This window comes from Sceloporus occidentalis, unplaced genomic scaffold, assembly GCF_023333645.1.
Source record: "Sceloporus occidentalis isolate IW3139 unplaced genomic scaffold, rSceOcc1.0.p SCAF_3, whole genome shotgun sequence".
Lineage (NCBI taxonomy): Eukaryota > Metazoa > Chordata > Lepidosauria > Squamata > Phrynosomatidae > Sceloporus > Sceloporus occidentalis.
The window spans coordinates 86675617-86690448 of NW_028316983.1; the positions used below are offsets into that span (position 1 = coordinate 86675617).

At 40.6% G+C, this 14832-nt stretch overlaps 1 protein-coding gene across 11 annotated transcripts in view; it reads right to left on the minus strand.

Annotated features, from left to right (window-relative positions):
• The window catches only part of DOCK7 (dedicator of cytokinesis 7), a 163402-nt gene that overhangs the window by 120018 nt on the left and 28552 nt on the right, over nucleotides 1–14832 (minus strand). For all 11 annotated transcript variants that reach the window (XM_089515317.1, XM_089515316.1, XM_089515315.1 and 8 more), the window contains exons 3-7: nucleotides 8091–8266; nucleotides 6789–6857; nucleotides 2876–3005; nucleotides 2559–2771; nucleotides 48–133 (exon numbers count right to left, since the gene is read on the minus strand). In XM_089515317.1, coding sequence (XP_089371443.1) covers nucleotides 48–133; nucleotides 2559–2771; nucleotides 2876–3005; nucleotides 6789–6857; nucleotides 8091–8266 — 674 coding nt within the window. The remainder of the gene's footprint in view (nucleotides 1–47; nucleotides 134–2558; nucleotides 2772–2875; nucleotides 3006–6788; nucleotides 6858–8090; nucleotides 8267–14832) is intronic.

The following is a 14832-nucleotide window of genomic DNA, read 5'->3' on the forward strand; positions in this document are numbered from 1 at the left end:
TTGAGCAAAAGGATGGGACTGTGCAAGATTGTGAGTCAAATACTTACTTTAAAGACAAACACTTCACAAGAAGCCTCTGACCAAAGTGTTCCTTGGGGACTTCAGGAATGCCCAGCCTTTCTATTGGCTCATCCTAGAATTGGACACAAACCCAATAAGCAATGCATGCAGTACTTCCACAAACAAAGTACTCTACACTGTTAAACTGCTAAAAAAGGTAGAATGGGCTCGCTTCTCAATCTTCGAAAGCATGAATACAATTTAATCTTGAAGGCTTAACAGCATGTGGCAGTTACTGCAACTATAAATAACAGTGAAGGGATTTAAGTGAGGGTAGCTACATAATAACAGACTAGAGGTCTGTAAAGAAAATACTTTGGAAAGCAATGTCTCAAAGCACACATTTATGTTTTAACTGTGTGCTAGTTTAGGCAACTTTGACAGCCGTCCTAGAGAAACAACTTTCCTTGGAACAAGATTTTGCAAAGTTCATTGACTAAAGCAGGGTTGGGAAGCTCACATATATTTGCTCCTCACTGTTTTTGAGGATCCTGCCAACCCATCTACTGCCAGTAGAAGTGTGCCAATGCAATACAGCACCAGTAACACCAAAGAAAGAAAGAAAGAAAGAAAGAAAGAAAGAAAGAAAGCAAAAGAAGAGGAGGAGCATTTTAACCCCCCCTCCCTTCTGCAAGACTTAATGATATAAGAGGAACCGTGTTGTTATTGTTAAATGCACTCGAGTCAATCCCGACTCAAGGTGATCATGTGAATGAGACCTCTCCAAGACCCACTGTCCTCCACTGTTCTGCAAATCCTGTAAATTCATACCTGTAACCTCCCTAACAGAGTCTATCCATCTGGCATACAGTCTTCCTCTCTTTCTGCACCCCTCCCTAGCATTATTATCTTTTGCAATGTGATGTGCATGATGTGGACAAAGTATGATGGTCTAAGTTTAGTCATCCTGGCTTTCAGGAAGAGTTCAGGCTTGATCTGTTCAAAGACCCATCTGTTTCTCTTTTTGGCAGCACTCTTCCCCAGCACCACATTTCAAATGAATTGAGAAACCAGACTAAAGTGCCTAAGAGGAACCATACTTAACAACTAAAGTCCTTCTGAATTACAATGGCAAATGTGCTGGAATCCTTGGCATCAGCCACATAGCTCATTTAGCAGTAGTGTGACATCCAGTAGTTGGGGGGGGGGGGGGCACGGTAGCACATCCATCACATTGAGAAGCTGCTTACCTCTGAGCCACAGCCAAGGTCTCAAAATCTATATTGGGAAGTATGACATCAAGGAATGTGGCAGAATCCTGAACATTCCATCAGGTAATTTTAGTTTTTATTTTCACACAATTCGCAGACCCTCGTGGCTATAGAGAACAGTATATAATGTGTAGGAAATGCAATTCTATGTATGTCTATTACTCAGAAGTAAGTCCAGCTGAGTTAAATAGGGCTCACGCTAAGGGCAACAGAATATAGGTTTGTGCCTACAACTTCAGAAGACCCTAAACCAGGGGTAGGCAACCTTTTTGAGCTGGGGGCCGGGTTGCTGTCCCTCAGACAACTGGGGGGCCGAAGCCAAAAAATAAATAATTAAATATTTTTAAAAAAAAAAAAAATTAAATATATAAATAAACCAGGACAAATGTAGGACAAAATTTTCAAATTGAAGACACTTTTTTTAAAAAATGGAGGACACGTGAAAAAAATTGCTGATTTTTAAAAAAATGTTAGTATAAATGCATGTTTCTGAGGCTTATATAGACAATTGCCCCCCAAAGGCCCCGGCGGCAATCGGCGGCAGGACCGGGCTGGGGCCGGTCCCAAGGCCTTGCCGGGCCGCAACCGGCCCGCGGGCCACAGGTTGCCTACCCCTACCCTAAACCATATCTATCATGGGGGTTTCCTGGAAGATTTGTTCAGAGGGAGTTTGCCACTGCCCTTGCCTGAGGCTGAAATATTATCAATTGTCCAAGGTCACCCAGGGGGCATCTATGGCTACCTGGAAATTTGAACCCTGGTCTCCCAGAGTCCTAATCCAAAACTGAAATCATTACACCACATAGGCTCCCCAGCATGTACTGTATATACTTGTCTATAAGTCTAAAAATTTACATTACAAAATTGACCCCAAAAAACTGGGCCTACTTATACATGAGTCAATATGGTAATAAGATGGCAGGACGAGGGAGCTCTCTCAACAAGCCTCTTCCCAGCCTGGTTGCTTCTGGATGAGGCAGCCAGGCTGGGAAGATACAGGACGAGGGAGCGTTCGCTCCCCAAGCCTCTTCCCAGCCTGGTTGCTTCTGGAGGGCGCAGCTAGGCTAGGAAGATGCAAGAAAAACGAACGCTTCCTTCCCAAACTTCTTCCCAGCTTGGTTGCCTCCAGAAGTCTCCTTGATGCTCTCCTTTTCTTCTCTCTTTGCTGACTTCATGAAATGGAAGGCTTCATCTATTCATATTATAATAGGCAAGTGCTCACAAACCAGAGGTATTTGAATTCAGGAGGGGGCTAGTATGATTAAATTTTAAGTATCTTGCCAATACCTCATCTGGTGCTGGATGCAATGCAAAAAGCTCCTTGTGTCTATTGGACTTCCTCTGATCATCATTCTGATGGTCAATTTCTTCATTTGGAGTTCTGTCCAGAAGATTTGGAAGCAATGCATCTGGGAGAGAGTTCTTCAGATCAAATATACTGCAGGCCCAACTGCCACGGGGTGTATCATCTATTGACATGGATCGTCTTTTAAGGTCATCCTGAGGTTGAAGAAATCAAGGGCAGTTTACAATATAAATCAAAGAAGGAATTATCACACACACACACACATATATTTGACAGCAGATTTGATAAGGTACACTACTTGTTCATCGTGGTAACTGTTGCCATCTGGAGCTTCATCAGACTCAAAGATCTGTTTGGGCAGGCCTTTCTGCCTCTCCTTCTGCTTGTCTAATGTGTTTGGGTTAAATCCTGTTCCCAGTTTGTGATATCTATTTTTGTTAAAAAGAAAAGAATAGATTAAATAATATCCTCACCCACAAAAAAAATCCATAAAATATTAAAAATATCTGAAATGTTAAGCACCTTACTAGAAATTTAGTCTTTAGTTAAAGGAAGGGAGGGAGTCCAATGGTTTTTGGTGGAGTTTTACAAGTCCTTATATTTAGCTCAGAGTACACATTTTATAATGAAGATAAAGCACCACTACCCAAATATCCACACACTCATAGAATCCCATAAAGCATATTCACATGTTAGCCAACAGTGGGATGATACCTAGAGGGCACAATAATTTAATGGATTAAGGATGTGGATACTCAATTATTTCATCCTCACATGCAAGGGCAAGTAATTACTATAGCTTACAGATTGTTGGGGGCAATTAGCTTGCACTTTGTAAATCGCTTAGGGAGTGCTTTAAGTGCACTGATAAGTGGTATAGAAATGTACTTGCTATTGCTATTACTTTAAACCGGAAATTAATAACTGCAAAAGTTATTTCCCTCCCTAACCTGTATATTTCATTTAATCCAAGTAAACTGTGTCTTTCACATCACTGATCTACTGGAGTTTTTTTGTCATGGCTCTGGAGAGTGTTTCATTTTTGTTTTTTGTTTTTTTATGGAAAGGATTGCTTTTAAGGCCTTCTTGGCTGCCAGAAAGCCTCCTGTATCAATGTGATATACATGTCTCCTTTCATATTCTAAGCCTACGTGAAGTACAATAGCAGCACAAGCTATTCCAACATAAAATCAGCACAAAAAATTACACATGTTCCTATCTTCCATGTCCCAGATCATAATGGCATGATGTCATGTTCTCATTCATACCTCCAAAGTAGTCTACTAGGCATTTCCTTTTCCAAGTCCTGTGAAAATGTTACCTCACCTGCTGAAGAACAGCAGAACACAGATGGAGAGACCAATCTTTCTCCAACAGCTTACTGTGTTTTTATATTAGACATGGAGGACGAAGATGACAAGGAGGAAGATTCCTTCCTGTAGCAGCCTGTTTGCTTTCTGCACTAGCTGCAGAAAAAAAAAACTAAATGATCTGTCTCTCCCCCTCCAGCCTGCTCACTTTACTCCATTAAATTTCTTGTTGCACACAGCTACTAAGTTACCGTAGTTGTCAAAGACAAACTTTCCCCTTAGGATATCTTCATGGATGTTGCATTCTCAAGTGATATTTTGAACATATATTCCCACCCAGGATTCTTATGCTGGGTGCAAACCTTTTCTTGCATCATATGAGCCAGAGCTTGGAAAAATTACTTTAATTGAGCTTCAATTCCCAGAATCTGCCAGGCAGCAGGGCCTGCACCCATGCTGGCTGCGACAGTCTAGGTCTTGCAGTCCATAAGAGCATTTCCAAGCTCTGATATCAGCTGTCAAAGATTGCTAGATATTCAAATACATGTCAGATGGGTAAAGGATGCTCCTCAGGAAATACTCAGGAGGCACCAACACTATATGAGAATTATTGAACTAGGTAGAATGGTTCTACCTAGGGAAGATTGCTAACTCCATGCCTTCCTTAAGTGTTCCTTAAGGAAGATAACATTTTAGAGAAGAGAGCTTCCTATTTAGATGGCAGCTCTCCCCGAGTTCAGCATGCTGGAAAATCAGGACAGTGGGAAATCCCAGAATTTGCCATTAGGAGTCCATGAAATATCAAGATTTGTGGGGTCCAGATCTCCAGTCTCATCAGGGCCTCCTCTCTGACTCCAAATATGAATAAAGACCAACGTTAGATGTAAGGGTCGGATTGAACTTGTCACTCAACACTGAGGACTGCCAAATGGAACAGATTGGCTATTATTGTCTGACAAATGTTAAAAGCAGGAACACTGTTGGTTATAACCTATAAAGCCCTAAATGGCTTGGGCCCAGGGTACTTGGAGGACCGCCTCTCCCCATATAATCCGCCCTGCACACTCAGGTCTGCCGGGAAGCAACTTTTGATGGTTCCACCTTCGAAACACTCTGCGACTGCACAGAGGGAGTTTTCAATCTCAGCCCCACAGTCATGGAACTTGCTTCCCGAAGAGCTCCACTCGACCCCCTCCCTCGACCTTTTTAGGAAGAGACTCAAAACCTTTCTCTTCGAACAAGCTTTCCCCCAGATGTTGTAATGCTTCCTCTCCCCCCTCCTTTGCACTTGTATTTTGGCTAGTTTTTGTATGCTTTTTAAATTGTGTTTTAACTCTTGTTTTTAATGTTTGACTTGCTGTATATCGTATTGTTTATATTTATCGTTTGTTGCTATTGAAATGTTGTAACCCGCCTTGATCTCAAGGAAAGGCGGGCTATAAATAAACGATTTATTTATTATTATTATCCTTGAAATTGAAAAAAAAATTTAAAAGGAAGAAAAAAAAAAGAAATTACTACCAGATAATTTTATTTTTAAATTCCAAATCCTTGGGCTTTTCTCTTGATCAATGTTAAACAAGATATACTTTATTTAAAAAGTCATTCTCTGTGAGAAGAACTAGATTGCAACTTCTTCACATGCACTTAGGTAACTTAGGCTGGATAATACTGCAACATGACGTATGTTTTGTTGTAAGCATTTCTAATTTGTTGCTCTGGAAACCGCCATGGCTCCCATATTGGAAGAAAAGTAGCATATAAAATCAATCAATCAATCAATATGTTTCCACCCACTTTGTGAAGATGATGTATTAACATGTTGACCCATTACACGTGGGGGAATGGTAGATTAACTGTTTTTCCTTATTCACCCACTCACAAAGTACAGTTACTGGACGATGCTTCTGGCATTCCCACGATATGGAACCACAAGTGCTTGCAATTTAAGAGTTGGGTCATTCAGTAACAATGTTAAATAATGGCAGGCATTCCTCAGGCAATAGTGTTTTATCAATTTTAGAGCCAGGTTCTGCTCTTACACCTAAGCTAAAACACAGGAAGTTTTTAATTTTATATAGTACATGGCCCTCTTACTTTCTTTTTATATCCCCTTTCCAACTTGTTTTCTCCACTCCATTCTTTCTTTTATCTTCTCTTTAAAGTAACAGGAGGCATACAAAAGAGAAAATAATAGTGCTGCCCACTTCAGGTTCAGTCAAAATTAACAGATGAGTTGAGCTCATCAATCAACAGGTGGGTTGGTCAATGCTTGGATCCGGACCCAAGCATTTGGCCAACCCTGTTTTCAGCTGTAATCAATAAAGTTATGGCTGTATTTTCTCCAATTGTCTGTATGTCATGTGGTTTTTGGTACTGAGTGACTGCGCCCTTGGACAAGCAAGTAACATTCTTGTGCTCTCTGAAGGGGTTCTTAGTTTTATTCATTCTCTTCCAATACCTTTTCAGGGGTATCTTTGCATTTCCTTCACTGAGTCTATATTGTACAAGTATCTTAGTTTGTTGCCTTTGTGATAATACGTGATAACAAATGTGAGTAAAGGACAGTAGATGTGACACAGACTGCAGCCTTACACAAAAGACCCCATCCTCATACAACTTATGAGTCAAACCACTGATAACGGTATTCATTCACTGCAAATGATCTCTCTGCTTATCTATTTAAGACAAAAACCTTTCACTTTCTTCCTGACAGGGAAAAATATAAGTGTAAAGAAATGAGCCAGGGTATTCCCCTAATATTACAGAATGATAATCTTTCTTTTGGAGAAGTGCTAAATGATCTTACAGGAGATCTGCATGTATAGCCATTGTTCCTTAACAAATTATGAATTCCACACAATTCAAGTGTTTATTTCTATATGGAGAAACATAACTTACTTTCTGTTCACAATGGCCCAATCTTCTGTATAACTTCTTACACAATCCCTCACATGTGGGTCCATTTCACTATAGATAAGAAAAGAGGAAATTTGTATGATTTCTACAAAGTACAAAAATACATTTTTTCAGCTGACAAAACAATCATTCAATATTATATTAATATATACCACTGACATTCTGTGATCATGTATGTTCCTAGTTATCTCTAGATACTATAGGGTTCCCTTTTCTCTTAATTCAAAGAAAAAGTCTTCCATTCACTGCATGAAATTGAGTAACAACCCATCAGTGAGTTTATTTTTAGGCCTAAACAACATGGCTTGCTGTCTTCCCATTTAAATCTGGTACTGTCTGAGGAAAAGAAATCACTTAGTTAGACCCCTCAGGGGTAGCAATACTGAGATAGAAGGTAACCCATCCTAACTGATTCACATAGACAATATTTCCTTCCTTCTCCCTTCTCCAAAAACTCCCTCTTGTTATGCTCCTGCACCCTCATGTGCTATAGGTCTTCATACTATAGGTCTTTTGCTTTTTACCTCGATAGTCAATCCACTATTTATTTATTTTCCTTGTTATCTCAGCCAAAAATTTCAAAGGTGCAGTTCCCTTTTCTGCCACAACCCCTTTCTCTCTTCCTTTTAAATCTTGTACCTCCTTTTTTCCCCAAGGTGCCTTGGGTCAAGTCTACATGGGCCGGAATACTTTGGCAGTAGCCCAGAGTAGTTTGACCCCAAAACTGCCCCAAAGTACTCCAGGCACTCTGGAGAAACACTAGGCAGCTTGGTGTTCAGATGGGTGTCCCACTGTGTAGCCTGCCACCACCAGTGTGGATCACTCCCCTTGAAGCCAAAAACAAGGCACCCAGCATTGACCACATGGCTGGGCACCTTGTTTTGACCTCAGAGGGAGCAAATCATGCTGGCAGCGGTATGCAGCACAGTTGGATGCACTGTAAACAACTGCCTGATGTTGCTCCAACAGGCCATGGATTATCGGGAAAGATCCAGAGCAAAAGGTCTCCATTATAATTGTGATATAATGCAGGTTAAAATGGTCATAGATCATCAGGGCAGTTTACACCAGAAGCAGGGTTTGAGCCTGTGTCATCTGGACTGATCATCATGAAAATGGAGGAAGGAGTATTACTGGGCACATGCAGATACAGCCTTGGTCTCAGTGTACTGCTGCGAGTGTGAAAAGAATAAAAAAAATGAAAAGACAAGATCCAGTTCTTTCAGCAGGGTCAGCTGGGCTGTCTCCTGAACATATTTGCATGTGTTTCTATTTATCCCTTACCTCTCTTCAGGTACAGCTGATACGAGGGTTCTGCACTCCCTGGGGCTGTAAATAACTTCAATATCATCAGATGGGAATTCAAGCAAATCTCTCAAAGGACCGGAATCCACTGCAAGTGGGTGTGCAAAAAGGTAATCTTCCATATCCACTGGATCCACTGGCTCAGTAAGGGGCACCTATTTTAAACAAAACAAAACCACAAAAGAATAGGCAAATTTTTAAAATTTATTAGATAAAAAGATGCATATGTAATCTTCCCTACTGCATATCTGTCATTCCTGACACCTATAACAGCAATCCACAGGGATTGCCAATCCACTTAATTATTAATATGTGCATGCCAAAATCAGGAAAGACACATCTAGATGAAAGCCCCCCATGCTAAAGCACATGAGAGAAAAACAGGTTCCTTAGCTGCCCCAACACAGCAAGTCAGCCTCATATTTAGACCATTAGATCTTGGAAGTCATGTAAAACACATTGCTTGGGGGCATTGTGAGGGGTCAACAAAACATTTTAGAAAAATAACATACCTGCCAAATACCCAAACCATTAACAACAAAAACATTACTGGCAGAAAGGTTCTTTTTGAGAAGCTCTTGGACATATTTTGCATTTCTAAGTGCCAGAAACAGTTAGAAAGTAATATGTTATTAAAATGTAACTCAAGACATAACTAAAAACATAACTCAGGTAATGCTAACATCAACACATTAGCTTTTGCAAAACTCTGGCACAGCCCAGACCTTGCTACTCTCAATAATCCCCACCACCATCATCAACATGTATTCCCTACCATACACCGTGTCAACATGATTAAATTAAAATCCTAGACCTGGTACGAATGTAACTGATACAGCAGCATGGCTTAATCTGTGTAGACCGGACCTAATTAATTTTTGGGAGGAGAACCATATGTGAGTCCCTATAAAAACTGCTTCACCATGGAATAAAGGCAAGATATATGTGTAATAAGTTTCCAAAAATTAAAAGGTTAATTGCATTAATGCTCAATAATGGCATGTGGCACCCTAAGAGCTTTTACATTGACATCCTTAGAATAAGGATAGGCAACTTCCTAGAGCAGTGATGGTGAACCTTTTAGGGGCCAAGTGCCCAAACAAAAAGGTCTGCTGGCACCAAGTGTTACCCAGTGATGGGGGCAGGACTTTCACCCTATGGAGGGTGGGATTTCTGCCCTCCAGAGGGCTGGACTTCCAGGGCAGGACTTCTTCCCCCACCCTCTCAGGCCTTCAGCTGCCTCTCCCAAAATAGTTGAAGACCCAGGAGGGGAAGAAGAAGAGGAACAGGTGCATGCCTCTTCCTCCTCTTCCACATGTGCTGCCCCCCGTCTCCAGCTACCTCTGGAGAGGCAACCAGAGGCCAGGAAGGGTCAGAAAGGATGAGGAACTGGAGGCCAGGGAAGGTCCCCCACACCATTCCCAGGTTCCAGCTGTATCTGGAGAGGCAAGTGAACGCTGGGAAGAAGGAAGAACAAGTGCACACTCCCCCCCCCCCCCCATACCATTCCCAGCCTCTAGCTGCCTCCAGAGAGGCAACAGGAAGTTGGGAAGGGTCAGAAAGGAGCAGGAACAGGCATGCTCCTCTTCCTCTTCCTTCCCCCATGCCATTCACCTGAAGAGGCAACCAGAGGCCAGGAAGGGTTGGGAAGAAGGAGGAACACCCTCTTCCTCCTCCTCTCCCACATTGTGCCCGGCCTTCAACTGTTTCCAGAGTGGCAACTAGAGGCCAGGAAGGGTCAGGAAGGAGGAGGAACAGGCGCACACCTCTTTCTCCTTCTTCCCTTGTGCCGTTCCCAGCCTTCAGCTGCCTTCAGAGAGGCAACTGGTGGCTGGGAAGGGTCGGGAAGGAGGAGGAACAGGCATGCGCCTTTTCCTCTTCCTTCCGCATACCACCCCGGCCTTCAGCTGCCTCCGAAAAAGCAACTTGAGGCCAGGGATGGACGGGAAGGAGGAGGAACAGGCATGTGCCTCTTCTTCTTCCTCTCCCCACCACGTGCCAGGGGAAATGGTATCCCATCTCTGGCATGCATACCATAGGTTTGCCATCATGGCCCTAGAGTCAGGGGACTGCATTAGCCTCTCATAAACAAATAAGGGTTTTATCTACTATTACGACTGCTGAAAACTTACCACTGTTGTTTCTGCCAGCTCAAATTACCAGTAATTCTGCTGGGAAACAAGCTGCACAAGGAAATCTACTACTGTGCACTATTACCAATTTTTTTTTTTTTTTTTTTTTTTTTTTTTTTTTTTTTTTTTTTTTTTTTTTGTATACTGAATTGTGGTAGCATGGTTAAAATTTAGAATTTTATTTAGGCTCAAGAGCTGAAATGAGAGCAAAGGACTGTTATTCCAAGCCATGTCAAATGTTCTGTTTTGGAATGTAAACAACTCTGAATGGCTCCAGATTTGAATTTTTAACCCAAATAAGAGCAAGTACTGTATAAACAGTTTGGGGATAGTGAAACACAACATATAGATAAACAACTGATTGACGTGAGATAGAGACGTATGCTAGGATATGTAATAAATATACAGGGATGTAAATGTCTAATTCAATGTAACCAATGACAATGTGAACATATACAGTATAGTAAAACTGACTCACTGAGTTGTCCAATGGTATTTATCATTTTTAAACACTATGTTCCACATGTTCTCATGGTATGGGATACAACAGAGCTGGATAACTGATTTTCTGGAGGCTTTGGACCATATCTCCTTACGACTAGTTGTGCTGACTTGGGCTTCTGGGAATTGACATGAACAACATGACCATTAATGGGATTGATGGCTAAATATGAGCCAGCCAGTTTCCAGACATAACAGACATATTTTATAATTTTTCAGCCTTTGAATTCAGTCTCCCTGGACTGTTTACATATTCAGACTAATAACGAATGTATCAGGGGCTGGATAGAATAATGTGAGGCAAGGTAGTCATCAACATGTGCAAAATCATTTCTATCTGGAAAGTATGACATAACAGAGACAGAAGAATAAGATTTCTGTTCTAGATAAATAGGATATATAGTTTTTCTTCCCTCTTCAAGTAATGTATTTTTTCTGCTGAATGAACTACCAACACACCAGGGACTTCATTCTGAGAAGCAAGGTCAATGAAGGCCACAGAAGCTCAGTAACTTCCAGCCTCAGTTAAGGCATCCCAATTTCATGCCTACACCTTTTCAGTTGACTATCATAGCATGAAGATGTAAACAAACATAAATGTCAAGCCTAGAAGCCAACATTAGCCTCGCCATCTGTGCAGCCCGAAATATTACCTACCACCTGAGTAAACAGGCAAAACATAAATTCATGGTTATGAAGAGGAACTAGTTTGTGTCAGCTTATTGGCAGATGAAAGACAAACGCATTATTTTAAACTCTAGCTTTTTATGGAGGAAAGGCGGGGAAAGAGAGCTTTGGAAGGTCAACCTATCTTTTTTCTGGCTAGAGCCATCATTATAAGGGATTTCTTGGCACCATCCCTCTGGTGAAAAGGTTGCCAGATTCTATTAAGAAAACAATATTTAGACCTTTCCTCAATAAGCCATAGCAGGCCATGGGATATTGTGCCAGTTAAGCTTTGAAGTTATCCTTCAAATGACACCGATAAGAAAGGTTAAGATTAACTGGGCAAATATTTTATTATTTTAGTTTAGGTTGTTTTGTTTTTAAAAGTTCACTGAAAAGCTGAATATGTGGTTCACTAAAAAGTTGAATATGTTGTCTAATGCACAACAGACAACAATGCTCTCAAGCAAACTAGAGAGAAGTAGAAAGCTAAGCTGATTCCATTTTTACATCTGTCAACAGTTTCTCTGGCAAGGGGTTCTGGGAAGAGAGATTTCCTCTAGTTTTATATTCATCTCCGGATAATGGTTTTCTAGAATCTGGGGGATTTAAGGGTAAACATGCTTTATAAATTTTCCTAGGATTTTCTAGTACTTTCTTATTTTGGCTCTTTCGCTTAAGTTCCTTCCTTGAGTTATTTTCATCACATAATGTGATAGATATTTTTTGGGGTGTACTAGCTTTATCAATCCCAGGTGGCATGTTTCGCTCCTTGGTGGCCACAAAATTCGTTTGTGAATGCAAATGTAATTTTACCAATGTGGTTAAGAGGTTATTACATTCAGCTAGGAATTTTTTAACTGTTGTTAAGTCATCCAATAATGTAGGCATAAAGTCACCTATTGCTTCATTTTCACTTAAAGGCCCATTTTTACATCTCTTCCTGTTCTACCTTCATGATCTATTCATACCTACACACAGTCGCAGGAAAATCTTACATATGCTGACCTTTGTTTGTCTTCTAATAAACCAGTGTGTGTACTGCTACACATACAGATGTTAGTATTTAGCATCCCACCACAAATATTTGTCTGTGAAGGCATGTTGAAATCTGACCTCTTTATGTGGTTACATATGCACACACCCATCCCAGCTTCATAGAGGCTGGACAGCCATCTCTCGAGGGTGCTTTGATTGTGAGTTTCTGCATGGCAGGGGTTTGGACTGGATTGCCCTTGTGGTCTCTTCCAGCTCTATGATTCTATGATTCACACTGGAGCCAGAATAACCTATATGTTTAAGACCATCCTACCACCACCCCCAAATGTGAACTCAAACAGAAAACTCTTTCACTCTAGTTTTGCTCCTTAAAACATCTTCCCTCTTTGTTGTTATGTGCCTTCAAGTCATTTCCAACTTATGGTGACCCTAAGGCAAATCTATCACAGGGTCTTCTGGGGCTGAGAGTATGTGACATGTCCAAGGTCACCCAATGAATTTCTATGGTCAAGCAGGGAAATGAACGCTGATCTCCAGAGTTGTAGTCCAATGCGCAAACCACTACATAACGCTGGCTCTCACCTTTCTTCTACTCTCTTTTTCATGAGTTCCTCTTTTCTTATGAGGTCTCCCCACTCTTTCGTCTTATTCCCAACCTGGTATCAAGATCTTGCTGAAATAGCACAGAAATGTATCTAATATCTAGAACGGTAGATCTTTGCAATCCCTAGGTGGCACATCAAGAATTTTCTGTCCCCATCCAAAATTATGACAGTAAGACCCAAGCACAGATTGGCAATGACACACTGCAATAATTAGCATTCCTTAGAATGAATTACTTTGAAGAATATTAGGGAATTAGCTTTTTTTAAAATTTCCCTACCCCGCCATGCCAAAACGCAATGCAAGGTGGTACAGATTAATTAATTGCACACTATTAAATGCACACTATTAAAATATATGAATTCCAAAAAGCAAACCTTGATTTTGCCATTTTATACAAAGAACATCATTTTACTATGCCAATGTTATTAAATGGGACTTCAACATCCATGGATTTTGGTATCCAAGTAGGATACAAGGAGGGGTTGCCTCAGCCAGTATCAATGGCCCACTGTACTTCCTTTTAAAATAATGCTAACATGCAACATTTTTCAGTCATATTGCTAGACCCTAGACATTAAACTGGGCAGTATGTAATGGTTTCTGTACATTATAGGTAATAAAAAACCCAAACCACAGTATTATTTTAAAGGCTATAAAGAGTAAGGAATATTTTATTTTGCAAGTCAGACTTTAGTTGGTCCTTTTTTCCTGGAAAGGTTAATTTCACTGTCAAAAATTCAGGTATACCATTTCTTGGGAGAACCCAGAGTTTGGAAAAGTTACTTTTTTAGATGTCTATTTCTAGAATCTCCCCGAGCCAGCATGGACAGTACCAGTTCCACAAACAAAGGCTGAATTTAATGGCATCTGTATGTATAGCTGTATTTGGGTAACTGAGAAAATGTACACTATTCTACATCAGATTCACAGCCACAAGAAAGGGACTGTTCATGACTGGTCATCACAATAAATAAATATTTGGTCGTCTTTAATAATTCACATCTCTTGTAAGAGGATCTTCAGCCTAAAGATATACATACCTCACATCCATATAAATGTGCACAGAGACCTTAACTAAAGTAAGATACCAGTTTGATAGATTGGGTTTATATAAGCTATTATCCTCCAGCCTAGGTCTGTTGGTGAGTGTGCACGAGAGGAGTTAAGGTTGTCAGCGCTTGCATGGTAAAACCTTGTCTCAAATGTTTATAACCGGACTATTACAAGGACACTCAAGCGTTTTGTCTTTAAGGCTCTGTTATTCTTCACTGTTATGTTCCCTTACTAACTTGAAAATAAAACTCCACTTCCTATCGACTTTGTCCTTCCCTGGATGTCAAACACAGTATTTTGCTGTAGTTTAGTGCTTCTCTCAGCTCGCCAATTCTTGTTTCTATTTACTCTCGTACCTGTATCCCTGCAATACAACATGAGCAATGTGTTAGCTAAGCATGTCTATCTGTTATTCCATCCATACAACACTGTTGTATTTCCTAGTGCCAGTTCATTTTTAAAGTGTCATGGAATGTGATGCACAAGCTATTTTGTCAAGACAGGACCAAATATGCTGCAGCTGAAGGCAAAAGTGGAAGAGGGGGGAGCCTAGTCCATTGTCCTTTGTTCTCAAATGCTCTGATCTGGCCATGAAAGAAATGTTCATCATAATTCAATTGATTTATCCATGCCTAATTAAGAGTACACTAGGTCCTCCAAATCCAAGGATTCAAGCATTCACAGCTTTAAAACATTCAAAAAAAATATGAATTCTAAAAATTAACCTTGATTTTGCCATTTTATGTAAGGGACACATTTTTACT